This window comes from Capra hircus, chromosome 14, assembly GCF_001704415.2.
Source record: "Capra hircus breed San Clemente chromosome 14, ASM170441v1, whole genome shotgun sequence".
In the NCBI taxonomy this organism is placed as follows: Eukaryota; Metazoa; Chordata; class Mammalia; order Artiodactyla; family Bovidae; genus Capra; species Capra hircus.
The window spans coordinates 92,739,405-92,765,591 of NC_030821.1; the positions used below are offsets into that span (position 1 = coordinate 92,739,405).

Sequence of the window (26,187 nt, forward strand, 5' to 3'; positions counted from 1 at the left end):
TGCTAATAGTTAACTCCTTTTTGTTGTTTAGCCTTCCATTAGTATGGATCTCGGAGAAGGCAATGGCACCCCACTCCAGTACTCTTGCCTGGAAAATCCCATGGATGGAGAAGCCTGGTAGGCTGCAGTCCATGGGGTCGCTAAGTGTCGGACACGACTGAGCGACTTCACTTTCACTTTTCACTTTCATGCCTTGGAGAAGGAAATGGCAACCCACTCCAGTGTTCTTGCCTGGAGAATCCCAGGGATGGGACAGCCTGGTGGGCTGCCATCTATGGGGTCGCACAGTCGGACACGACTGAAGCCATGCAGCAGCAGCAGCAGCAGCAGTATGGATCTACAAGTTTCTTTAACCATTCACCCAGATAAGGACTTTTGGGTACTTCCCAATTTTTTGCTAATACTAATAAAACTCCCATAAACATTCGTATGTAGGTTTTTGTATAAGCAAATGTTTTTATTTATCTGGGAATAACTCTCAAGATTGTGATTGCTGGGTTTTTAAAGAAAATTATTTGAATATAGTTGATTTGCAGAGTTGTGTTAGTTTCAAGTGTATAAGCAAAATGAACCTGTTATATACAAACATACGTCCATTCTTTTTTAAGATTCTTTTCCTGTATAGGCTATTGCAGAGTACTGAGTTCCCTGAGCTATACAGTAGGTCTTTGCTGTTGATTTATTTTATACACAGTAGTTTTAGTTTGTATATGTTATCCTAATCTCCCAAAATATCCCTCCTCCTCCTTATAACCTGGTAACCATAAGTTTGTTTTCTACATCAATGACTCTATTTTGTTTGTAAATAAGTTCATTTGCACCCCATTTTTAGATTCCACATATAAGTGATATCATATTATGTTTGTCTTTCTCTAACATACTTCACTTAGTATTATAATCCCTAGGTCCATCTATGTTGCTGCAAATAGCATTATTTTGTTCTTTTTCATGGCTAAGTAATATTTCATTGTATGTAGGTGTCAGATCTTCTTTATCCAGCCCTATTTTTTTAAGAGTAAATTAAAAATTTTTCTAAAAAGATAAGTACATGTGGAAAAGCACACAGGCCAGCTCAGAGAGAGAACTGCAGCTTTGGGAAGGTTAAATCCTTTATAAAGGAGTAGCATTCTGGTTCTTTGTCTTCCCTCAGGCCAATCACCTTACTTTGTCCCCCCTGGTTAATTTGTCTCAGGACCCTCCCCTGGGGTGTGCACTCACACCCTAGCCAAGATAGATCTCAAAGTGAAGGCTTCTGGGAGGAGCAAGACTCATTATGGCCTGGAATCATCCCCTGGCTTCCAACTCCAAGGAGTCTTTCTGCAAATGTGTAGTGTCTCCCTTGTCAGACAGTGGGTTTTCCTTTCTTTGTTCATGCCATGATTATTTCCTTCAGGTAACGGACAAAGACTGGCTATTACCTTTTTTTTTCTTTTCCCTTCAGTGGTGTTATTTTATTTTTCATTTTATTTAATTAATTTATTTATTTTTAATTGAAGATAATTGCTTTATATGATTGCATTGGTTACTACCAAATATCAACACAATTCAGCCATAGATTTACCCCTGTCCCCTCCCACTTGAACACCCCTCCCAGCTTCCCTATCCCACCCCTCTGTTTGAGTTCCCTGATTCATGCAGCAAATTCCCACTGGCTATCCATTTCACGTATGTCAATGTATGTTTCCATTTTACACATGTCAATGTATGTTTCCATGTTACTTTCTCCATACCCCTCACTCTCTCCTTCTCCCCCAGCCTTATGTGTCCATAAGTCTGTTCTCTATGTTTGTGTCTCTGTTGCTGCCCTGAAAAAAGGTTTATCAGTACCATCTTTCTTGATCCTATATATATAGATAGATCCCATAATATATATGTAATATATTAAAATATATTTATTTTACATATTTATTATAAAAATATATGTATTTTATATATTTATTATATATATTATATTATTAAAATATATTTATTTTATATATTTATAATATATTAAAATATATTTATTTATAAATGTGTGTGTGTGTTAGCATACAAAAAACTGTTTTTCTCTTTCTGACTTCACTCTGTATAATAAGCTCTAGGTTCATCCACCTCACTCAACCATGTGTGACACTTTGTGGCCCAAAGACTGTACAGTCCATGGAATTCTCCAACCCTGAATACTGGAGTGGGCAGCCATTCCTTTCTCCAAGGAATCTTCCCAACCGAGGGATCAAACCCAGGTCTCCTGCATTTCAGGCAGATTCTTTACCAGCTGACATCCAGGGAAGTGCTGTATATATCTACTAGTATATGATAACTGGTTTTCTCTTTCTGACTTACGTCACTCTGTATAATAGGCTCTAGGTTCATTCACCTTATTAGGACTGACTCAAATATGTTCCTTTTATGGCTGAGTAATATTTCACTCAGGCTTCAGCAATATGTGAACCATGAAATTCCAGATGTTCAAGCTGGTTTTAGAAAAGGCAGAGGGGCCGGAGATTAAATGGCCAACATCTGCTGGATCATGGAAAAAGCAAGAGAGTTCCAGAAAAACATCTATTTCTGCTTTATTGACTATGCCAAACCCTTTGATGGTGTGGATCACAATAAACTGTGGACAATTCTGAGAGAGATGGGAATACCAGACCACCTGACCTGCCTCTTGAGAAACCTATATGCAGGTCAGGAAGCAACAGTTAGAACTGGACGTGGAACAACAGACTGGTTCCAAATAGGAAAAGGAGAACGTCAAGGCTGTATATTGTCACCCTGCTTATTTAACTTCTATGCTGAGTACATCATGAGAAACGCTGGACTGGAAGAAACACAAGCTGGAATCAAGATTGCTGGGAGAAATATCAAAGCCTCAGATATGCAGATGACACCATCCTTATGGCAGAAAGTGGAGGGGAACTAAAAAGCCTCTTGATGAAAATGAAAGTGGAGAGTGAGAAAGTTGGCTTAAAGCTCAACATTCAGAAAACGAAGATCATGGCATCTAGACCCATCACTTCATGGGAAATAGATGGGGAAAGAGTGGAAACGGTGTCAGACTTTATTTTTGGGGCTCCAAAATCACTGCAGATGGTGATTGGAGCCATGAAATTAAAAGACGCTTACTCCTTGGAAGGAAAGTTATATATGAGTATATTCAAAAGCAGAGACATTACTTTGCCGACTAAGGTCTGTCTAGTCAAGCCTACGTTTTTCCAGTGTTCATGTATGGATGTGAGAGTTGGACTGTGAAGAAAGCTGAGCACCAAAGAATTGATGCTTTTGAACTGTGGTGTTGGAGAAGACTCTTAAGAGTCCCTTGGACTGCAAGGAGATCCAGCCAGTCCATCCTAAAGGAGACCAGTCCTCGGTGTTCATTGGAAGCAGTGATGCTGAGGCTGAAACCCCAATACTTTGGCCACCTCATGTGAAGAGTTAACTCATTGATAAAGACCCTGATTCTGGGAGGGATTGGGGGCAGGAGGAGAAGGGGGCAACAGAGGATGAGATGGCTGGATGGCATTACTGACTTGATGCACATGAGTTTGGGTAGACTCTGGGAGTTGGTGATGGACAGGGAGGCCTGGTGTGCTGCGATTCATGGGGTTGCAAAAAGTTGGACATGACTGAACAACTGAACTGAACTGAACTGAATATTTCATTGTATATATGTACCACAGCTTCTTTATCCATTCATCTGTCGATGAACATCTTGGTTACTTCCATGTCCTAGCTATTGTATATAAAGCTGCAATGAACGTTGGGTTGCATGTGTCTTTTTCAATTTTGGTTTCCTCAGGGTATGTACATAGTAGTGGGATTGTTGGGTCATATGGTGGTTTTATTCCTAGTTTTTTAAAGAATCTCCATACAGTTCTCTATAGTGGCTCTATCAATTTGCATTCCCACCAGCTGTGGCTCTGCTGGTAAAGAATCTGCCTGCAAAGTGGGAGACCTGGGTTTGATCCCGGGATTGGGAAGATCCCCTGAAGGGAAAGACTACCCACTCCAGTATTACGGCCTGGAGAATTCCATGGACTATACAGTCCATGGAATTTCAAAGAGTCGAACATGACTGAATGTCTTTCCATTTCACTTTCACTTTTTTCAACAGTGCAAGAGAGTTCCCTTTTCTCCATGCCATCTCCAGCATTTTTGATGATGGCCATTCTGACTGGTGTGAGGTGATATCTCATTGTAATTTCAATTTGAATTTCTCTAGTAATGAGCAATGCTCAGCAGCTTTTCATGTGTTTATTAGCCAACTGCATGCCTTCTTTAGAGAAATGTCTGTTTAGGTCTTTTGCCCATTTTTTGATTGGGTTATTTTTCTGCTACTGACTTGTAAGAGCTGCTTGTGTATTTTTGAAATTAATCCTTTGTCATATGTTTCATTTGATATTATTTTTTCCCATTCTGAGGATTGTAATTTCACCTTGTTTATAGTTTGCTTTGCTGTGCAAAAGTTTGTAAGTTTAATTAGGTTTCATTTGTTTATTTTTGGTTTTAGTTTCATTAATCCAGGAGGTGGTTCATAGAAAGTTTTGCTTTGATTTATGCCATTAAGTGTCCTGCCTATTTTTCTGTAGCAGTTTTATAGTTTCTGGTCTTATATTTGGGTATTTATTCCATTTTGCATTTATCTTTTTGTATGGTATTTGGAAATGTTCTAATTTCATTCTTTTACATGTAGCTGTCCAGTTTTTCCAGTACCACTTATTGAAGAAGCTGTCTTTGCCCCATTGTATATTCTTGCCTCCTTTGTCAAAAATAAAGTATCCATAGGTGTGTGGGTTTACCTCTAGGCTTTCTTTCTTGTCCCATTGGTCTATATTTATGTTTTTGTGCCAGTACCATACTGTCTTGATGACTATAGCTTTGTAGTATAGTCTGAAGTCAGAAAGGTTGATTCTTCCAGCTCCATTCTTCTTTCTCAGATTTCTTTGTCTGCTCAGGGTCTTTTGTGTTTTGATATGAACTGTGATTTTTGTTGTTGTTGTTTTGTTCTAGTTCTGTGAAAAATGCCATTGGTAATTTGATAGAAATTGCATTGAATGTATAGATTACATTTGGTATCATAGTCATTTTCAAAATATCAATTCTTCCAGCCCAGGCACCTAGGATATCTCTCCATCTGTTTATATTGTCTTTGATTTCTTTCATCGGTGTCTTATAGTTTGCTGTATACAGCTCTTTTGTCTCCTTGGGTAGGTTTATTCCTAGGTATTTTATTCTTTTTGTTGCAATGGGAAATGGATTGATTTCTTATTTTCTCTTTCTGATTTTTCATTGTTAGTGTATATGAATGCAAATGATTTCTGTGTGTTGATTTTGTATCCTGCCACTGCTAAATTCAACGTTAACTATAGTAATTTTCTGATGGTCTATTTAGGGTTTTCTATGTACAGCATTATGCTATCTGCAAACAGTGAGAATTTTAATTCTTTTATTTCTTTTTTCTTCTCTGATTTCCAAAAATTATGTTGAATAATAGTGGTGAGAGTGGGGACCCTTGTCTTGTTCCTGATGTTTGAGGGAATGTTTTGTGTTTTTCACCATTGAGAATAATGTTTGCTGTGCGTTTATCATATATGCCCTTTGTTATATTGAGGTAGGTCCCATCTGTGCCAATTTTTTGAAGTTTTTTTCTTTTAATCATAAATGGCTATTGAATTTTGTCAAAAGTTTTTTCTGCATCTATTGAGATTTTCATATTGTTTTTATCTTTCAAGTTTTTAGTATGGTGTATCACATTGATTGATTCATGTATGCTGAAGAATACTTGCACTCCTGGAATAAATGTGACTTGGTCATGGTGTATGATCTTTTTGATGTGTTGTTGAATTCTGTTTGCTAGAATTTTGTTGAGGATTTTTGTATCTATGTTCATCAGTGATATTGGCCTATAATATTCTTTTTAGTGTTTCCTTTGCCTGGGTTTGGTATCAGGGTGACAGTGGCCTTGTAGAATGAGTTTGGAAGTGATTCTTCCTTTGCAAATTTTGGAAGAGTTTTAGAAGGATAGGGATCAGTTCCTCTCTAAATGTTTGCTAGAATTCACTTGTGAAGTCATCCAGTACTGGGCTTTTGTTTCCTGAGAGATTTTTGAATAGTTTTGATTTCAGGGCTTATAATTGAATTATTCATAATCTCCATTTCTTCCTGGTTCAGTCTTGGAAGATTTAACTTTTCTAAGAATCTGTCCATTTCTTCCAGGTTGTCCATTTTATTGCCATATAGTTGCACATGATAGTCTCTCATGATCCTTTGTATTTCTGTGTTGTCTGTTGTAAACTCTCCTTTTACATTTTTAATTTTGTTAATTTGATTCTTCCTTTTTTTCTTGATGAGTCTGGCTAATGGTTTGTTAATTTTTATCTGTTGATGGGTAACATCCATCTGTTGTTATCATCAACAGAGGGATGGCTAAAGAAGATGTGTCACATATATACAATTGATATTAACATTTTTGTTAATCTTCTTTATTCATCCCTCTGTTGATGGGCATTTAGGTTGCTTCCATGTTCTGGCTATTGCAAATAGTGCTGCAGTGAACACTGAAGTGCACGTATCTTTTTGAATTATGGTTTGCTCAAGGTATATGCCCAGAAGTGGGATTGCTGGGTTATATGGTACTTCTGTTTTTAGTTAATTGCTGAGTCTTATGGTGAGTATATGTTTAGTTTTAGAGGAAATAGCCAAACTATTTTCCAAAGTGACTGCCAAATTTTACATTTCCACTATGAATGTATGAGAGATGCATCCTTGAAAGCATTTAGTATTATCACTATTTTTATTTTACGTGTACTGATAAAGTATACAGTGATATCTCATCATGGCTTTAATTTGCATTAGTTTTAATGTATTTAATAACTAATGATGCTGGGAAATTGATAGGTATGGTTCAAGTAAATTGTCTAGCTTAATGTTCCTGGTTTTCTTGCCTACACTTTCCATTATAAAAATGCTCTTAATCTCACAAAAACTGTTCTTTATTTATTAAATGCTGCATGCTATATATTGTTCCCTGCCTCTTTGTATGTTATAATGTTCAGTTTAGTTCAGTTCAGTTGCTCAGTCGTGTCCGACTCTTTTTGACCCCATGAATTGCAGCACACCAGGCCTCCCTGTCCATCACTGACTCCTGGAGTCTACCCAAACTCATGTCCATCAAGTCAGTGATGCCATCCAGCCATCTCATTCTCTGTCATCCCCTTCTCCTCCTGCCTCCAGTCTCTCCCAACAGCAGGGTCTCTTCAAATAAGTCATCTCTTCATATGAGGAGGCCAAAGTATTGGAGTTTCAGCTTCAGCATCAGTCCTGCCAATGAACACCCAGGACTGATCTCCTTTAGTATGGACTGGTTGGATCTCTTTGCAGTCCGAGGAACTCTCAAGAGTCTTCTCCAACACCACAGTTCAAAAGCATCAATTCTTCGGCTCTCAGCTTTCTTCACAGTCCAACTCTCACATCCATACATGACTACTGGAAAAACCATAGCCTTGACTAGATGGACCTTTGTTGGCAAAGTAATATCTCTGCTTTTTAATATGCTATCTAGGTTGGTCATAAATTTCCTTCCAAGGAGTAAGTGTCTTTTAATTTCATGGCTGCAGTCACCATCTGTGGTGATTTTGAGCTCCCCAAAATAAAGTCTGACATTGTTTCCACTGTTTCCCCATCTATGTTCCATATAGTGATGGGACCACATGCCATGATCTTCATTGTCTGAATGTTGAGCTTTAAGCCAACTTTTTCACTCTCCTCTTTTACTTTCATCAAGAGGCTTTTTAGTTCCTCTTCACTTTCTGCCACAAGGGTGGTGTCATCTGCATATCTGAGGTTATTGATATTTCTCCGGGCAATCTTGATTCCAGCCTGTGCTTCATCCAGCCCAGCATTTCTCATGATGTACTCTGCATAGAAGTTAAATAAGCAGGTGACAATATACAGCCTTGACATACTCCTTTTCCTATTTGGAACCAGTCTGTTGTTCCATGTCCAGTTCTAACTGTTGCTTCCTGACCTGCATACAAGTTTCTCAAAAGGCAGGTCAGGTGGTCTGGTTAGAGATAGCTAGACTCTTAAAAATACTGGTAGAATACTTAATTTTACATAATTAGGAAATTAGGTCTAGAAACATTAAGTAACTTGTTCAAGATTGCATGCTCAGAGTTGGAACCAAAATCCTGATGAACAGTGTCTTGGTTCACTCCTTATTTTGACACAATTATATCTTGACGTTTGGTCTCCCTCGATGAATTGGAAGTGTGTGTGTTTCATTTTACTTCCTTCCACATCAAGCACGTTCCCCTGAACAAAGAAAGTGTTCAAAATACAGTTATTTGTTTATTAATAGACTGAGAGTTGCACACATCTCTCCTGCAGCTCCATTTTTCACATTTGTTTCTAGTCAAATGCCTATCTTTCAAATACCCAGCTCTTGATTGATTTTTACTAGAGTTAAATTCTGCATTGTATTAACGATGGATGTGTATGTATGCAAGTATGTGTACGGTCAATGAATGCTTTTAATTTACTACTTTCTCTACCCCCCTGGCCTTCTGATACCCTTAGCCACAGGATAATTAGATAACATATACTTGTCTTTAACTTCACAAAGCATTTCAAGTTCTATCTAGCTTTTGGGACACACACAACTGAAAGAGTAGGGGAAGGGGCAGGATAACCAAGGATGAATAGAGGTAGATACAAAATTCTGTTGGTAGAAACGTGGATGGAGATCTGAGCTGTTAAGTGTTGAAGGAGAGAGAAGGAGAGAGAAGCAGACCCAAGGGCAAGTAGCATGTTTAGAAATGAATGGATACTCCCATAGGGACTTCCTCAGTGGCTGAGATGGTAAAGAATCAGCCTGCAGTGCATGAGACCTGAGTTTGATCCCTGGGTTGGGAAGATCCCCTGAAGAACAGAATGGCCACCCACTCCAGTATTCTGGCCTGGAGAATTCCGTGGACAGAGGAACCTGGTGGGCTATAGTCCATGGGTTGCAAAGAGTTGGACACAACTGAGTGACTGATACTTCCACTTCCATAGTGAATGAACTGGGAAGAACTTATTTGCTTGATAGGCTCTTTCTTAAGCCAAAATAAAATAATATCTAGCATTAGGTTTAAAATCCTTCATTACATTTTGTAATTTGCTTTGATTCCACCCATTATTTTGATGAAGACTGGTAAACACACCTCACTATCCATGCATGTGGAGAAAGGAAGAAAGAATCAGAATTACTTTCCAAATCCATTTTCCACTTAATATGCTGTTATCTTTGTAGGTAGGTAAAACTTAACATTCCTTTTTAGACAATTCCATCCATCCTCCTTTTCAATAGAGATTGATTATATATAGAGGAGGAATTCACTCCCATAGCGGGGAGGATGGCACTAAGACTCTAGTGCCTCAACCCATCTGGTATAAACACTTAGAAGAAACTCTCAGAAGGACAGAGCTAATAAATAGTTATCGCATGTAAGAAGGAGACTCTTCATATCATGCAAAATCACAACCAAGGAGTTCTTAAGAAGTTACTCAAAGCAGAGAACAGAATGTAGAGAAATTATGCTCAAATACTGCCAATTAAACATTCTAAGTGTGACTGAAATGGAAGATGATCAGTTTCAAAAGAATGTAAAAGAGGCCATGAACTCTGATACTCTGATTTTTTTAAAAAAAATCAAGAGATAAGCATTGCAATAACTCAAAGAAAGGATAGTTAAGAATATTTTTATTCTTCCAAGAATTAATTGCTTGGAAGAAGTATGTCCAAGGCTGGTGTGACCCACCAGGAGAGAACAGAATCACGTTTCTTCTACGTCCAAGGACAAAGACAGTCCCACACATTCAGTTCCTCATGAAATAAATGACAATAGTGGAACCTTACCAAAATTCAGATTACAATAAGAGTTTGGTTGAAATCAAGTAAAATCTCATATCCACTTTGAGCCAAATATTTTAAGTGAGATCACATGAGAGTCAAATGTTTGCTGAAGCCAAAAATACAACATTTTTTTGCAAATAATTATAACTATGCATAAATAGGGTGACCATATAGTTTGTCATCCAAACTAGAACACTGTTAAGTGAAAGAAGATGCTGTTTATACAGGAGGCACAAACTCAGACAGTCCTGGGTAGACAGGGACACGTGATCAACTTAAAGAGAAACCATTTTCGTGTAATAGCATAGATGCATATGACAATATGTGAATAATATACAGGTTGAGGCAATGATAAATTAAATTAAAACTCACTGTTTTCATTCACTGGTTAGGCAAGACTGCTTAGGTGTTGAAGGTGTTCCTAATTTATTTCTAAATTTTCCAGAAGTTAAAAATCGTAAATTTTATAATTGTAACTGGAGTTATACGGAATCCTAACATCACGAAAGAGCCACTTGCTTATTCCTTGGAGTAGAAATTCCCTGGAGGAGCTCGTCTCCTGTGTTTCCTCCTCTCCTCTCAGTGAACCCCCTCTCTGGCCCATCTTCTGTTTCTCTAGGGCTCTGCCCCTTCTTGACTTGAGCCCTGTGTCCATTGCCTTCCTCACCTTGGAACATTCTGAGCCAGGCATTTCTTAGAAAATGCCTTCTTCTTTTTTAAAGCTCTGCCTACAGAAGTCGTCCTTAGGACACCATGACTACCCACACCAACAGTTTACTCTCTATTCCATACCGGAAGCTATTTTCTAGAGCAATTATTAAAGTCTAACAGTTCTTGTGTGTTTATTTAGTTATGCCTCTGTCATGATGATGTGATCACTAATCTAGAGCCAGACATCTTGGAATGTGAAGTCAAGTGGGCCTTAGAAAGCATCACTACAAACAAAGCTAGTGGGGGTGATGGAATTCCAGTTGAGCTGTTTCAAATCCTGAAAGATGGTGCTATGAAAGTGCTGCACGCAATATGCCAGCAAATTTGGAAAACTCAGCAGTGGCCACAGGACTGGAAAAGGTCAGTTTTCATTCCAATCCCAAAGAAAGGCAATGCCAAAGAATGCTCAAACTACTGCACAATTGCACTCATCTCACATGCTAGTAAAGTAATGCTCAAAATTCTCCAAGCGAGGCTTCAGCAATACGTGAACGTGAACTCCCTGATGTTCAAGCTGGTTGTACAAAAGGCAGAGGAACCAGAGATCAAATTGTCAACATCTGCTGGATCATGGAAAAAGCAAGAGAGTTCCAGAAAAAACATCTATTTCTGCTTTATTGACTAGGCCAAAGCCTTTGACAGTGTGGATCACAATAAACTGTGGACAATTCTGAAAGAGATGGGAATACTAGACCACCTGACCTGCCTCTTGAGAAATCTGTGTGCAGGTCAGGAAGCAACAGTTAGAACTGGACATGGAACAACAGACTGGTTCCAAATAGGAAAAGGAGTACGTCAAGGCTGTATATTGTCACCCTGCTTATTTAACTTAGATGCAGAGTACGTCATGAGAAACGCTGGACTGGAAGAAACACAAGCTGGAATCAAGATTGCCAGGAGAAATATCAATAACCTCAGATATGCAGATGACACCATCCTTATGGCAGAAAGTGAAGAGGAGCTGAAAAGCCTCTTGATGAAAGTGAAAGAGGAGAGTGACAAAGTTGGCTTAAAGCTCAACATTCAGAAAATGAAGATCATGGCATCTGGTCCCATCACTTGATGGGAAATAGATGGGGAAACACTGAAAACAGTGTCAGACTTTATTTTTTTGGGCTCCAAAATCACCACAGATGGTGACTGCAGCCATGAAATTAAAAGACGCTTACTCCTTGGAAGAAAAGTTATGACCAACATAGAGAGTATATTCAAAAGCAGAGCCATTACTTTGCCGACTAAGGTCCGTCTAGTCAAGGCTATGGTTTTTCCAGTAGTCATGTATGGATGTGAGAGTTGGACTGTGAAGAAGGCTGAGCACTGAAGAATTGATGCTTTTGAACTGTGGTGCTGGAGAAGACTCTTGAGAGTCCCCTGGACTGCAAGGAGATCCAACCAGTCCATTCTGAAGGAGATTAGCCCTGGGATTTCTTTGGAAGGAAGGATGCTAAAGCTGAAGCTCCAGTACCTTGGCCACCTCATGTGAAGAGTTGACTCATTGGAAAAGACTCTGATGTTGGGAGGGATTGGGGGCAGGAAGAGAAGGGGACAACTGAGGATGAGATGGTTGGATGGCATCACAGACTCAATGGGCATGAGTCTGAGTGAACTCCGGGAGTTGGTGATGGACAGAGAGGCCTGGTGTGCTGTGATTCATGGGGTTGCAAAGAGTCAGACACAACTGAGCGACTGAACTGCACTGAACTGAACTGCTCCAATCACATTGTAAGCACCTGGAGCAGAGGTCAACAAACCTATTTCTGTGAGGCAGATAGTTAATATTTTAGGTTTTGCTGTCCTTTCCACTGTACCATCATAGCAGGAAGGCAGCAATAGATATACATCAATCAATGGGTGTGGCTGTGTTCCAATAAAAGTTTATTCACAAAAACAGGCTTTGGCCTGCATTTGACTCATTGGTCATACTTTGCTAATCCTTCTAGGGCCATTACCTTATATTCAGTCTTCACTCCCATAGCCTCAGAGCCCAGCTTTCAATATTACCAAAATCCTGGAAGGTGGATAGTGTTATTTACATTGTATAGATATGCAAAATAAGGCTCAGCAAGGCATACTTACCCAAACACACATAACTGTTGTATTAACTTTCTAGGGTTTCTATAGCAATGCAGCACAAGTTGTAAAACTGCTTGAAACAATAGGGATTTAATCTTTCACAGCTGTGAAGGCTGCAAGTCCAAAATCCAGGGGTCAGTAGGCCAAACCTCCTCCCAGGTCTGCAGAGGAGAATGCTTCCTGCATCTACCAGCTTCCAGTGGCTCCCTGTGTTTCTGGGTCTGGCGCTGCCTCACCCTCTCCTCTGCCTGCTTCCACATGGCCTTCCTCCCTGTGCATTTGAGCCTTTCTCCTCTTATAAGGACAAAAGTCATTGGACTTAGAACCCATCCTATTACAACATGATCTATTTCATCTAATATCATCTGTAAAGATCCAATTCCAAATACAGTCATATTTTGAGGTTCTGAGTAGACCTGAATTTTGGGGAAAAGCAGTTTTAAACTCATTACCTCTGTCAAATGGTACAGCAAGGATTTGCACCTGACCTTATTTCAATGATTTTTCCACCTGGAAGTTATAGTCTTAGCTACTAAGTTAAACTAGCAGTTATCAGTGATGTTGAATTTTAGACATCTTTCAAGAAATAATGGTTTGAGGGCCTCAGTGGAAAAGAGAGCTTAGAATTTTAGAGGAGCTTGGTCTCAGCCATCTCTTCTGACTTAAGTCCTGAACGTAGGGTTAGTGTTGACCTGACAGGCATTTGATACATGTCTTAAGAATAAAGATTTAAGACAGTTTCCTGTAGATTTCACTGGCTGGGCAAGGGGCATCTCAGGAGAAGTTTCATTGTCTCTCTAGTCAACATCTCTGGGTGCCAAGCTCATAAGATGAGATTTTTCCCAGTACTTGTCCAAAGCATGCTTTGTCCCTTAGGGAAATGGGCAGTTTCATCGCTGTCCAAACAGATTTGGGAGATGCCAGGCCAAACCAAGCAAAACAAATTTTGTTACTGCAGTAAATAACTTGCTTCTTAGCACCTTTTATTTGTTAAGGAACCTTGTGAGCTTCTAAGGAGGAAGTGAAAGTTTCTCAGTTGTGTCCGACTCTTTGTGACTCCATGGACTATACAGTCCATGGAATTCTCCAGGCCAGAATTATTGCAGTGGGTAGCCTTTCCCTTCTCCAGGGGATCTTCGTATCTCAGGTATTGAATCCAGGTCTTCTGCCTTGCAGGCAGATTCTTTACCAGCTGAGCTACCAGGGAAATCTTCTAAGGAGGAGGTATTATGCATATTTTTTCTATGTTTATTGGATATTTTTTGTACAGTATCTTCAGGAACTAATCGTATGTGCCACTCACTTTGGTAGGTCTACCTTGGGCATTTATTTGCTTACTTAAGTGCAAGTAACTGATTTTCTGGAGGCAAATATAAAGAAATGTACTTCTCTTAGATTTGAACCCCTTGATAATGGATGGGATCCCTGGCAGAGGGGACACATCGATGGGTATACCATGGCATCGACTAATTCATTGGTCAATCCAGTCTCTCCTTTATTCATTTATTCACTGGCTGATTTCATACTCACTTATCAAAGAGCAGGCAAGGAGTTGTAAACATAAAGATGCTTGAGACCAGACTTATCATTAAATCATTTAGATAATACACATCAATCACCATTTCCCAACGTAATTCTAATAAATGGAAACCGCTTGTAATGGACTAGTGGAACTGTGTGCTCCTTGCCCCAAAAGTTACAGTTGAAGCTCTAATCCTGAGCACCTTAGAATGTGACTGTATTTGGAGATAGAACCTTTGAAGAGGTAATTAAGGTTAAATAAGGTCTTAAGGGTGGGGAGCCTAAACCAACAGGAACAATGTCCTTGTAAGCAGAAGAGAGATAGCAGGGATGGGCCTGCTCAGAGATCAGGCCACGTGAGGACACAGCGAGAAGGTGGCCAAGGAAAGAGGCCTCAGGAAAAATCAGTCCTGCCAACACCTTGATTGTGGATTTCTAGACTCCGGGACTGAGAGAAAATAAATTTCTGCTGTTTAAGCCACCCAGCCTGAGGTATTTTGTTACAGCAGCTCTCTCAGATGAAAACCACACTGTCAATTGTTCATTAGGCCCCTACCTTTGCGAACTTCATTTAACTAGTTCTAATGTCTACTGAGGGTTTCTCATTCCTTTACTGACGTCTTAGAAGGATTTCAACAGCTTGGCTGTCCACCATGTGAGGACATGGGCCTTGTTGTGCCTTCACATGGACAGGCAGGCATCAGACAGAATGGATGCGCCACCTGCGTCTCTTCTCCCCTTTGGACATCAAGCACGGAGAAATGGCCTAAAACATTCCTCGCAGGAAAAGAGGAAAAAGGAGGACTAGACAGTGTGAGGCACGCAGCTAGATGCTCCAAATATGCCTTCTAATTTAACATCCCTCTTCTATTTTGAGGTGAGTATCTTTACTCCTCTTCCTAGGGGGAGAAACAGAGATCCAAAGAGGATAATGGATTTGCCAAGATCATGAAATTACTGATAGAGTCAGAATTCAAACTCATATATTTTTCCCCCCTGAATATATGCTGGTCTAAGGGAAATAAGGCTAATTTTTTTAAACGAAGAAAAGATGCTGACTAGAGTATTTTCATCAATTGCTTAATTAGAAGAAAGGGGAAATCTGGCTAGGCAGTAGCAGTTACCAAAAAAGGACTGAAATTTTAGAACTATGTGTTTATTTCGGTGGCATCCTCATAACCAACATGACTATCAAAAAGCCAGGCCAAATGTTAAGTTGTGCAAATAAAAATAATGATTACAGAGCAAGAGTCAGGCACTGTTCTTGGTTCTTTCTGTGTGTTCTTGATATCGCTATTCAGGAAGGCTAGTGAAAAACCACCAGAATGTCCCAAGGCAGGTGACAAAAATGACCATATTTTGAAATCATGCTACAAGATTGTTGGTTGAATAAAATATGAAGGTTTACTGTGGAGAAAATTGAAGATGATACGATGGGCATCTCAAGGAACAGAGAGATTTTCAGGTAGAAGGGAAATTTAGATAAAGGGATAAAATTAAGTGGTAGTGAAACTTCCATTACTGAGATTATGCAAACGGATGTGTCCAGATAGAAACAGTACCCCCCTTCATTCAATGGGAGATCAACTAATTAAACTACTAAATTTTTTAAACTTGAATATTTTAGGGTTTTTAAGCACTTATAAATGTCATCATCCTTATCTTCTTTATTAACAAAGTTAGACTTGGAGGGAAAATTTAAAAAACAAAACCAAAACAAACAAACAGAAAAAAAACTAGATGCCTTCCAGAACTATAAAAAGAATTAGACAGGAGAGAAACATCAATTTTTTTCCAACACCATTGCTAAGAGAAATTGTTGCTCAGTTTGAACTCCTCTATATTAAGTTTTTTAAATAAATATATTGACAAAATTCAGTCTCAAGTATTGAAAGCCAATAACATCAACAGTTTTGAAAAGATTGTCTATTTTTGCCTTTATCAGCAAGGGGAGCTCATCCTTGATGCTTATCATTGGGCCAAGCATTGAGCAGGAGCTTCTCACAGTAGGCTGTGGTGGAGTGGTTTTCTTATCTGGGATCGGTGTTTCTTGAGAAGTACCTACAGAGGCTAAGAAGTGAATGCATGATGATAGCGAGCATCATTAGAGGAATTAGAGTAGATAATCCATTTGCTAACAGCAGAGAAGTGCAGTTATGTGATAAGATGGACTATCCAGAGGCCAAAATGACAAATTAAAGATTCGCCGTGCTGTGGTGCCTCTGGAGGGGGATTTCAGATACACTGCACAGCAGGACCGCAGAGGGTGGGTCAAGGAAGACTGGAAGACCCAGAAAACCCAGGCTGTTGTGTGTGTCGGGGCGGGGGCGGGGGGGGGGGGGATCAAAATTATCTTTAAAAACCACATCGTTGTGGCTATGAACACTTGATCAGTACATGAGAAAGATACGGTGGAGGGGAGGAAATGCATGCCGAAGCTGTTCCGTCCTGTTCAGAACACCATGGGTGTTCTGATAATACTAATGATCCACGAAGAACATGGGGAGCGGGGATGATGACGATTAAGGCAAACCGTGGAGACACAGGGCGGGCGAGGATGGCAGAGACGAGGGAGCGGGAGAGGCAGGATGAGTCACGGGCCGAGGTACCTGGGCTGGAGCGCGGCGGCGCTCACGCCGGCCGGGGGCGGGGGTAGGGGGCGCGCGGGCCCGGGCCCGGGAGTGGGCGGGTGGGCGCCGTGGGCGGAGCGGCTCGGGGCCGAGCGGCTGGCGGCGGCGTCTGCGAGCTCAGCAGCATCACCGGAGCCGAGCCGCGGAGACCCCGCCTAAGTGCCACCCAAACTCTCCTCCCGCACCGCGGACGCACGGAGGCGGGCGAGCAGGAGCGTCCTCGCCGAGCCCCGAGCACCCTCGGCCCCGTGCGCTGCCGCCCCCGCCCGGGAAGGCTGGGCTGCGGGAGGCGGCCGGGCGCCCGCGCCTCGCCAGGGCCACCGAAACAAAGGCGGCCGCCTCCGGGGCTGGGTGCCGGCGGAGGACCATGACAGCCCGGGCTCGCCCGCTGCCCAGTCCCGCCGCCGGGAGGGCGCCGCGGTGAGCCGAGCCGGGACGCGGCCGCCGCCGGGCGTGGATCCGAAGGTGCGCTCGCGCCGAACCCAGGCCATCGAGGAGGGGCGGGCCAGGCCGCGAAGATGTCCTCGGCCGTGGGGCCCCGGGGTCCCCGCCCGCCCACCGTGCCTCCCCCGATGCCCGAGCTGCCCGACCTGAGCCACCTGACCGAGGAGGAGAGGAACATCATCCTGGCGGTGATGGACCGGCAGAAGGAGGAAGAGGAGAAGGAAGAAGCCATGCTCAAGTAAGCCAGCCGGCCGGGCCCGCCGAGCCTCCCTCCCGCGGGCCGTTCCCCGCTGCCGCCCGGTCCTCCCGGCTGGGGGTGGGGGCGGGGCGGGCCGGGTGCTGGGTGCGGGCGGAGGCGCCTGCCTGGGGGCGCGGGCCCGAGAGGCCGGTGCAAGGAGGCGGGTGGGGGTGCGGGACAGGTGTCAGGAGAGGATGCGCTGAGCCCTGAGCCAAGGAACCTGGGGAGACGATGGCTGGGGACCGAGGTGCAGGAGAGGACTGGGTGCGCGGGGGCCACCCGGGGGTGGGATGTGCCGAAGCTCAGAAGAGCAGATGTCGCCCGAGTAGAAGGAAGGGGCCCCGGAGCCGGAGCAGAGGAGGGGCAGGCGCTGAACAGGCAGGAAGGCGAGGTGGGGAAGAGCTGCCAGAATAGCTCTTCTTGCCTTGGAGTTGTTGAGCAGGTTGGGGTTACCCCAGCCAAGGGTGCCAGCATTGATGCAAGAAAGATGCTTATTTTGAGTGTTCATTTTGCTACTCATTCATCTCGCAGCCCGAGGTTGGGTCTTTTTTTTTTTTTTTTTTCTAAGGCAGTTGCCATCTTTGGTAACCTGCCTCCCCAGCTTCTCTTTAACCTTTGATTCAGGGTCTGCTACACAGATGACCTGTGTGAAGACATTTTCTTCCCCATATATAATGCCATTGGCAATGCAAAGTTTTTAACAATGAGAGAAGCTGATGGGTACCCTGGCCTGAATAAAATACAGGTTCCTCCTTACTGGTTTCCAAGGGAGCACCAGGGCCTGCTCCTTTCTGGTGCAAGCCTTACCATAGAGGACTGAATCTTTGCACACATCGGCCCTTCTTTAAATCCCATCAGCCAACCCTGCGAGGGACCTCTGTACAGTGCCCCTTTTAGCTGGGTCTGGGGAGGGGACAGACTGGTGGCTGGTGATGTAGGCATGGGCGACCCTGTCCTGCTACCTGCCTTAGTCTCAGGCCAACCCGCCCTGGGGTGCTGGCTTTCCTGCACCTGCTTCCCAACACTGATGATGAGTGGAGTTGGAGGGGACTTCCCATAGAGGGGTCTCCCAGTATCGGGCAAAGTTTTCAACTTGGCAGTGAGGGGGTTTAGAGCCCCGATGGAGATGAGCTCCTTGGAGCCCCAAGTTAAGGCCAGAAGGTGTGTCCGGGGGCAGAAGATTTGTGTGAAGAGCCGAAAGGGAGCCTGTTGCATCTGGAGTTAGTGAAGAGAGAAGGGGGGATGGCAAAAGGGTGATACCCACCCCAGCTCAGGGCAGCCAGGGACGCTCCCCCACGCACCCTCGGGAAGGCCTCCAAAAGAGAAGATGCTGCCACAGGAGGGGGGTTTTCCTCCTTCTGCCTGGGTGCAGCAGCGGCTGGCAGGAGAGAGCTGGAGGGAGCTGTGTCCCCGACCTGCTGGGTCTCCACCAGCACGGCTGCAGCCCATATCGGGGAGGGGGTGCACTGAGAACAGCTGTTGGGGCCGATCAGCACACAGGGAGAAACTCAGTCATCCCTGCCCTTTTATGGTAGACTCCGAGAGGAGCCATTAACTCGGAAGGCCAGAGTTGGCCTGGTTCTATGAAGAGCAGCAGGTTTCTAAATTCCCTGTCCCTTCTTATCCAAAACAAAAAACAAAGACTTTAAGCCTCCTCCCTGCTTGAGGGAGGCAGAACCTCCTTAATCTGCTGGCTGTCCCTGGCGCTGCAGGCTTCCCCTCTTCTGAGACTGGAAGTAATGGATGGTGTCTGCTGGTGCTGCTGTCTGTCTGTCTGGTTGTCAGTCCGTCTGTCCTCCCCGGCCGCCGCCCCTGCCACCTGTCCCAGACATCTCTCCTGCCGGACAGGACGCACCGTTTGGCTCCCATTTCTTTGGTGTTCACTGCACACAGCAGGTGGACGGAGGCCTCCAGCCGCCGATGGAAAACATGGGAGGCTGCCTGACGGGGTCCGACCGGGAAGGGAGGTGCAGGGCACGCGGGTGGGCGTCACGCCTCTTCATTGGCTGTTTCAGGGCTGACAGAGAGTGAGGGATTCTAGGGGGGAGGGTGCATCCTGGTAGTGATCAGATCCTACCGGCTTCTATGGACAAATGAAAATGAAAGATGCTGTCCAACTGCTCACGTGGAAAGCATCGTTCCCGCTGCTGTGCCCGCGACTGCTCTCCCGCACACAGCGCTCCTTTATTGCAGGTTCACAAAACGTGACAGGGTGTGATGCTGTCACACCACAGCCTCCGTAACCCCGGGGCCTGAGCACTAACTCTGTCAATCAGCCTAGTGTCTTGGCCTTCCTTGCCCTGGCAGATTGGGCATGCTTTGGAATCCCAGTTTGCTACGATTAAGTCTGCCCTGTTATCAGCTCATTGGTGGAACAAAGCTGTACTTTTTTTCTAGAGGGCACTTTATGTCTTAAAAACAAGATCCTTCAGGGGTATTCAGATGACACAACTATGTGGGAACGTAATGATACACAGTCATGAGTGGTGGCCCTTTCTAAACTTTGCATAGATTGGAAAAAAGCAAGAGGCTTTTCACAAGGTTTTGAAATAGTTGTTAAATCAGAGACAAGTTTTTGTGATAATGCGTGGTCATCACAGCACATATCTAAGAAACTGCTCTCACAACAGGTCCTACAAAGCTAAACTCCTGGTAAGGGAACATGTAGACATAAAATTCACTTTAGTCATTACTGTAGAGTCATCCCCTTGCGCTCCCTACCTACTGTGTGTATTCGCTGTTCACAATTAGTAAAATCAGATGTCAGCAGAGAGAAGAGAGAAAACAGATGGGTGAATATGCCAAAGAAATGTTATACAATATCAATTACAATATATTCATGCAGTTTCATGAGCCTTGATTCTATATTACTGCTTGAATTTTGTCTTGATAATGTCTTTAAATTTTAATAAATAGAAAAGAATAATGAAGCTAATTTCACCTTAAGATTTCAGAAGAGAAATTCTGTGAAATTTGTAAATAACTTGTCATAAAAATAATTTGTTTTGTTGGCAAGGTACTCTACTTTTAGACACCATTGCCATATAGTAATTACTAGATATAGTTTACTCCTGAAAATAATTTCTAATGGTTTGATTTATTTCCCTGCAAATATAAGGTCTTTCTTAATCTTAGGGTTTCGAGGTGTGTTGGTGTGGGTATGACTATGTGTTCTAGAAGTTTTTTGGAACCTAACTTCCTCAATGAATACTCCTTGAGGTAACTGTCACCAGACACCAGGAGCCAATATATTACATGGGTTGAAAACTGTGTTATCCTGGGACCTAAATCAAAGAAGATCTTATTAGATCTAAAATCTTATTCCCTTTTTATAAAAGCTTCATAGAGAAAAGAGCTACAGAGTAGCAAGACAAGAGAAAACAATATAGAAGCGGAAAATGAAAGTGATTGCTAGAGGCAGAGAGTTGAGAATTGTGTCAGAATATTTAATAGAACTACTAACATTTATTGAGCATTTACCTCATATTGGCCATTATCCTAAGTGGTTATTGAAGCAAATCCCAAAGAGTTGAACTGTGTTCAAGTTCGATATGTGTGTATTTGGATTCTCCCAAAGAGCTTGTGTAGAAGGTAATCATGTCATCCCTAGATCCTTGCCCTGCCCTTAGAGGGTTCCTGTGGTACCTTGAATCCCCTCACAAAACATAGCCCAACCAGGTCCAGACCTTTTATGCTAAGTCTGAGCACAGTTCCTACATGCCACTCTGCCCTTCTACCAAGAAGATAAACCTGAATTTCATCCCCCTCTTCTTTAAGTTCATGCCTGTTCTTCTTTCAGTGTCAGAGAAGGAGTTTGGCAGAAAGTTAGGCTGATTCAGAGGATGAGCTGCTGATTATAGGAGAACCAGGAGCTTCACCCACGCTCTTAATAGGGTCTCCCAGTGGAGTGAGGGCAAGGGAATTATCTCCAATTTTAAGGTTATAAAAAGCATAATGGAAAGTCCATTAAAGTTGGGTCAAGCATTTGGGGGTTCAAGTTTTAGTTCTGCCACTTATATTGTATAAATGTGGGCAAGAAAATTCAGTTGGGATTCTAGGAGGCTCTGTCTTTCTTACAAAGCCTGCAATTCAGGGTGTGAATTGATTTATAAAGGATATCGAGTTTGGACTTCTCCATCTCTCTTAACAGAGAACCTCGCACCCACTAACTCTTCAAACCTCCGTAACACCTACTTCCTCTATGAGAGGAGAGACAAAAGAGGGGGTAGAACCCTTGTACCTTCAGCTTTTTTTTCCTCCTTTTTCTCTTCCAACCAATTATAATATTGTGATTCAAAATTCATCCAGCAGTCTCAATTGGCAACTGGGAAATGAAGGAATGATAGCAGAGGGCTTCTGGAACGGAGTGAGGGCAGAGTCCCCAAGAAGGCAGATATCATCTTTTTATGGACATTTGCATAGATTTTCATATATTACACCCCAGAATACTCTTTCATGTTGCTGAGGCAGGGGTGCATAAGGGGGAAAGTAAATATTAATTTGAGAATGCTGCTAAAGCATGAGCAGGTGTCTGCTCGGCCCAAGGTGCTGTGTTAAGTAGAAAAGTCTGGGGGATAAAACGTACCCTTTCACCCAGAGTTTAGTCTCCTTCACATTCCTAATTGGGTAGGGTTAAATTTAGGGAAGATTGTCCCTGAATTATTGTAGTTTTCTGATTCAACAAAAACCTATGTTAGTAAATATGCATACCTAGTACTAGGTCCCAAAATGCTTCTGGAGAAAATTCAGAAAAGAAAATCCTAAAAAAGTGAAAGTGAGGCATTATCCAAGAGAAGAGAGGGTAAGAAACATAACACTTAGTTCACATTTTTGCCAACCTGTCTTGCCTCTCCTTTCCCTCTGAGTATTCTCTCTTAACCAGAAGCGAGGGGTACCACTGCTGAAGTAGATTCCTAAATCTGCAGTAGAATGTGGAAACCAGTGGGGACTGCAGGCACCCCTGCTGACTTGAATAGAAACATAGCATCTTCGGAGTGTTACTTGCTCAACTGGTTAGATGAGAAGAAAGGTTTGAGCTCAACCTATGCAGAAAGAGTCAGGTTCCTGCCAAGATATCAAATAGCAATGTCTGCAATAATATTATTGCCCTCTAACATCTGTAATATGCTGATGAGATTACTGTACCATGGATTGTAAAGCCTGTTGTATTACATTTCATTTATCTTTATGGACTGTTTTATATTTTTAAGCAGCTTTCTACATGTTGTTCTATGATAGGAGCTGGATATTTTAGAACTTGTCCTGGGAGTTGAATTAAGTTGGCCTGAGGCATATGACGATGAAAGTAATAGAACCCAGAACCCACATACATGGACTCCAAATCTTTAGTGTTCTTAAACGTCTTTTCAAAACTGCACCAAGCTGTGGGTATCAGGGTTAGTTTCCCTCTTCTGTCGGGGAAGGAACTTAACCTTTGGTCATTTGGCTGCATACATTACATATTTTACTCTGCCCCACGCTCATCTCCTGAGAGGGCTATTCTGTGAGTATTCTATTGTTACTAGTTTCTTTTAGTGAAATTTCCAGAACTAACTTGGTTTCTTCCAAACTGTTGCCTTATGATATTTGATCCTAGATCCAGGAAAGAAACCTAAAAGGAGCAAAAAGATGTCATGTGAACAGTGACATTTTCCAGCCTTTTCTGAGGACCCCAATCACACTCCAGGCTCTGGATCTGGCCCACCTCATGTGCATCTGGGTTCTCTAATCTGGCTCATTTGCTCACAGAGTTCTCGAATCCCTTTGCACTTTCCCACCGTTTCTCTACTATTGTTATAAATTTTATGTGTTAGGTAGGTTATTTCTAACAAGATATCATGTGATAATAAATTCACCAAATAAGATCACTTTGTCTGGTGTTAGGGTTGGGTCAGGCATTGGGCTGTTGGGTAGAGTAAAGAGAAAATCTTTTGCTTTAGCCAGATGTTGGCTAGTTCCTACCACTTCAAAACTGCCATGGCCAGAAAGGAAGGTGAGCATGAGCGAGTGGGACAGAGCAGTGGACTACATTCAGCTCAACACTATCATATTCCGTAGGTGTAAACATCAATAAGTTAACCCATCTGTGCCCTGATTTCTTCTGTGTAAAGTCAAATTGCTAATGTCTGCCTTTTTAATTTATGAGGCTTTAACATGATGGTACAGGCACCCTTAAACTTCCAATTGCTGTACCAAGAAAGGTGGCATTATTAACTTTACTGTGTAAAACTACAGAAGATTCCCAGGAGCACCTTTCCCTGTGATGGCTGCAGCTTCTAGAGGTCCTGCTGAGACTGGTCCTTGTGGAAAAATCCATCCATCATGTTGTGCTAGCTGGGTGGTGTGACCAGGGCTACAGCCTCCAGGGTGCGAATTTGGCAAAGAGATCAAAGGTAAAATGAGTCCAGGGTTTGACCTGAGGTTATTTTTACCTTCCTTCTTTCTCATTAAATGGCTCATAAATGTCTTTGCAGGAAAAGCAATGTGGGAAAAATGATAAAGTTTGAAATGACTAAAAGGCAACCCCAATCCAAAAATGAGAAGAGAAATTAGCTTAGGGTCATTCCATCATCTTTGCTAGAAAAGAATTGGAGAAACAGACAGATGATTTTAGTGTCAAAAGATTTAATTAATTATTCACTGTAAATTAGAATATGGGGCCATATACTTGCCAAGCAGAAGTTCCTATTTCATGTCAGTTAAGTGTTGGGTACAGAATAGATTTAAATATGGTATGTTTAAATTGAAGAATTTTTTAAGATTCTGTGGTGGATGTCTTGGGTTTTCTGTATTTAATTTCTTATGCTTTTATATCAGGCTTATGTACATGTATTATGATCTAAGTAAGTGTTCTTTGGATGATGAGAGGGGAATATATTGCAGAAATGACATTAATTTTTAAAAATTTGTTTTGGTGAAGTACAATGTTGTGTTAGTTTTTGCCGTAGAGCAAAGGGATATGTTTATATTTATATCAGTAACAGCAGAGTTATTTATATATGTATTATTTTGTATATTCTTTTCCATTATGGTTTATTGCAAGATATTGTATCATTTCCTGTGCTGTACAGTAGGACCTTGTTGTCCATCCATACTGTATATAATCCTATATATAGTAGTTTGCATATGCTAACCCAAAATTCCTAATCCATCCCTCTCCCGCTCCCCACCGACCCTGGCAACCACAAATGTGTTCTCTGTGTTTGTGAGTGTGTTTGTGTCTTGCAGATATGTTCATTTGTGTTGGATTTCAGATTCCACATATGAGTGATACCATATGGTATTTCTCTTTCTCTTCCTGATTTACTTCACTTAGTCTGACTAGGCCTATCCATGTTGCTGCAAATGGCATTGTTTCATTCTTTATGGCTAAGTAATATTCCACTGTATATATGTACCACAACTTCTTTATCCATTCCTCTGTTGATGGACATTTAGGTTCCTTCTGTGTTCTGGGTATTGTGAGTAATGCTGTAGTGAATATTCAGATGCATATATCTTTTCAAATTATGGTCTTCTCTCGGTATTTGTGGGGCTTCTCTTGTGGCTCAGTGGTAAAGAATCAGCTTGCAGTTTAGGAGAAGCAGATTCAATCCCTGGGTGGGGAGAGTCCCTGAAGAAGAAAATGATGACCCACTCCAGTATTGGTGCCAGGAGAATCCCACAGACATAAAACCCTGGCAGGCTACAGTCCATGGGTCACAAAGAGTTGGACACGACTGATCTGAGCACACATGCACTAGATATGTGCCCAGGAGTGGGGTTGCTGGATCATATGGTAATTCTATGTTTAGTTTTTTGAGAAATCTCCATACTGTTCTCTAGAGTGGCTACACCAATTTACATTGCCACCAACAGTGCAGGAGAGTCCCATTTTTCTCTACATCTTCTCCCACATTTATCATTTTTAGACCTTTTAATGATGCCCATTCTGACCAGTGCTAGGAGATAACCTCATTGTAGCCTTGATTTGCATTTCTGTGATAATTCATGATACTGAGCATCTTTCCACGTGCCTATTGGACATTTACATGTCTTCTTTGGAGAAATGTCTATTTAGGTCTGCGGAATTAGCTTTAGATATTCTGTAATCTGTTGCTAACTTGTGAAAACTTTTCATACACATGAACATTTATTTAACTATAAAATAAAATATTAAAAAGGAAAGTAGTTATATATGTTGGCTTGCCCAGAACAGTATCTGTTGATGCCAATTTCACCTATAATTAGAGCTAGTACCTCTTTCTCTCAATTTTGAATTTCAATCTGAATGATAACTTAAATTATGTCCCTCTTTATAGATTTTGCTTTCCCTGAACCAAATTATTCATTTAGAACTTCAGAAAGTCAAGTAATTAATGGTCATAAAATATAGAAGTCAGTAATTATCAATAAGTAACACAGCAAGGTGTGGACGTAGAATCTTGAAAATCATTGTTTGGTAAATGGAAAAGCATCTGCTGAGAATCACGTATTATGTTTTATGGATTCTCAGTGAAATGCTACGTTTAATGGCAAAGGTGAATTTAAAAGTTCAAAACACTTTTCAAATAACAGTAACTAGGAATGCAACTATATGCAGGACTCTCTCTATGAAGATTTTTCTTTGGGACTTGCAAAGGAGCAGCCTATGGTTTAGAGAAGATATTTAAATAGATTTTAGGAAGAAATATACTGATAATTCCTCTGTATTATAT

General features: G+C 42.0%; 1 protein-coding gene across 11 annotated transcripts in view; it reads left to right on the forward strand.

Annotated features, from left to right (window-relative positions):
- The window catches only part of RIMS1 (regulating synaptic membrane exocytosis 1), a 599,631-nt gene continuing 590,404 nt past the window's right edge, over positions 16,961-26,187 (forward strand). For 5 of the 11 annotated variants that reach the window (XM_018058830.1, XM_018058832.1, XM_018058833.1 and 2 more), the window contains exon 1: positions 17,090-17,491. In XM_018058830.1, coding sequence (XP_017914319.1) covers positions 17,328-17,491 — 164 coding nt within the window. In that variant the 5' untranslated portion in view covers positions 17,090-17,327. Of the gene's footprint in view, positions 17,492-26,187 lie in introns of all 11 variants that reach the window. The other 6 variants (XM_018058836.1, XM_018058838.1, XM_018058839.1 and 3 more) reach the window with 3 other exon arrangements.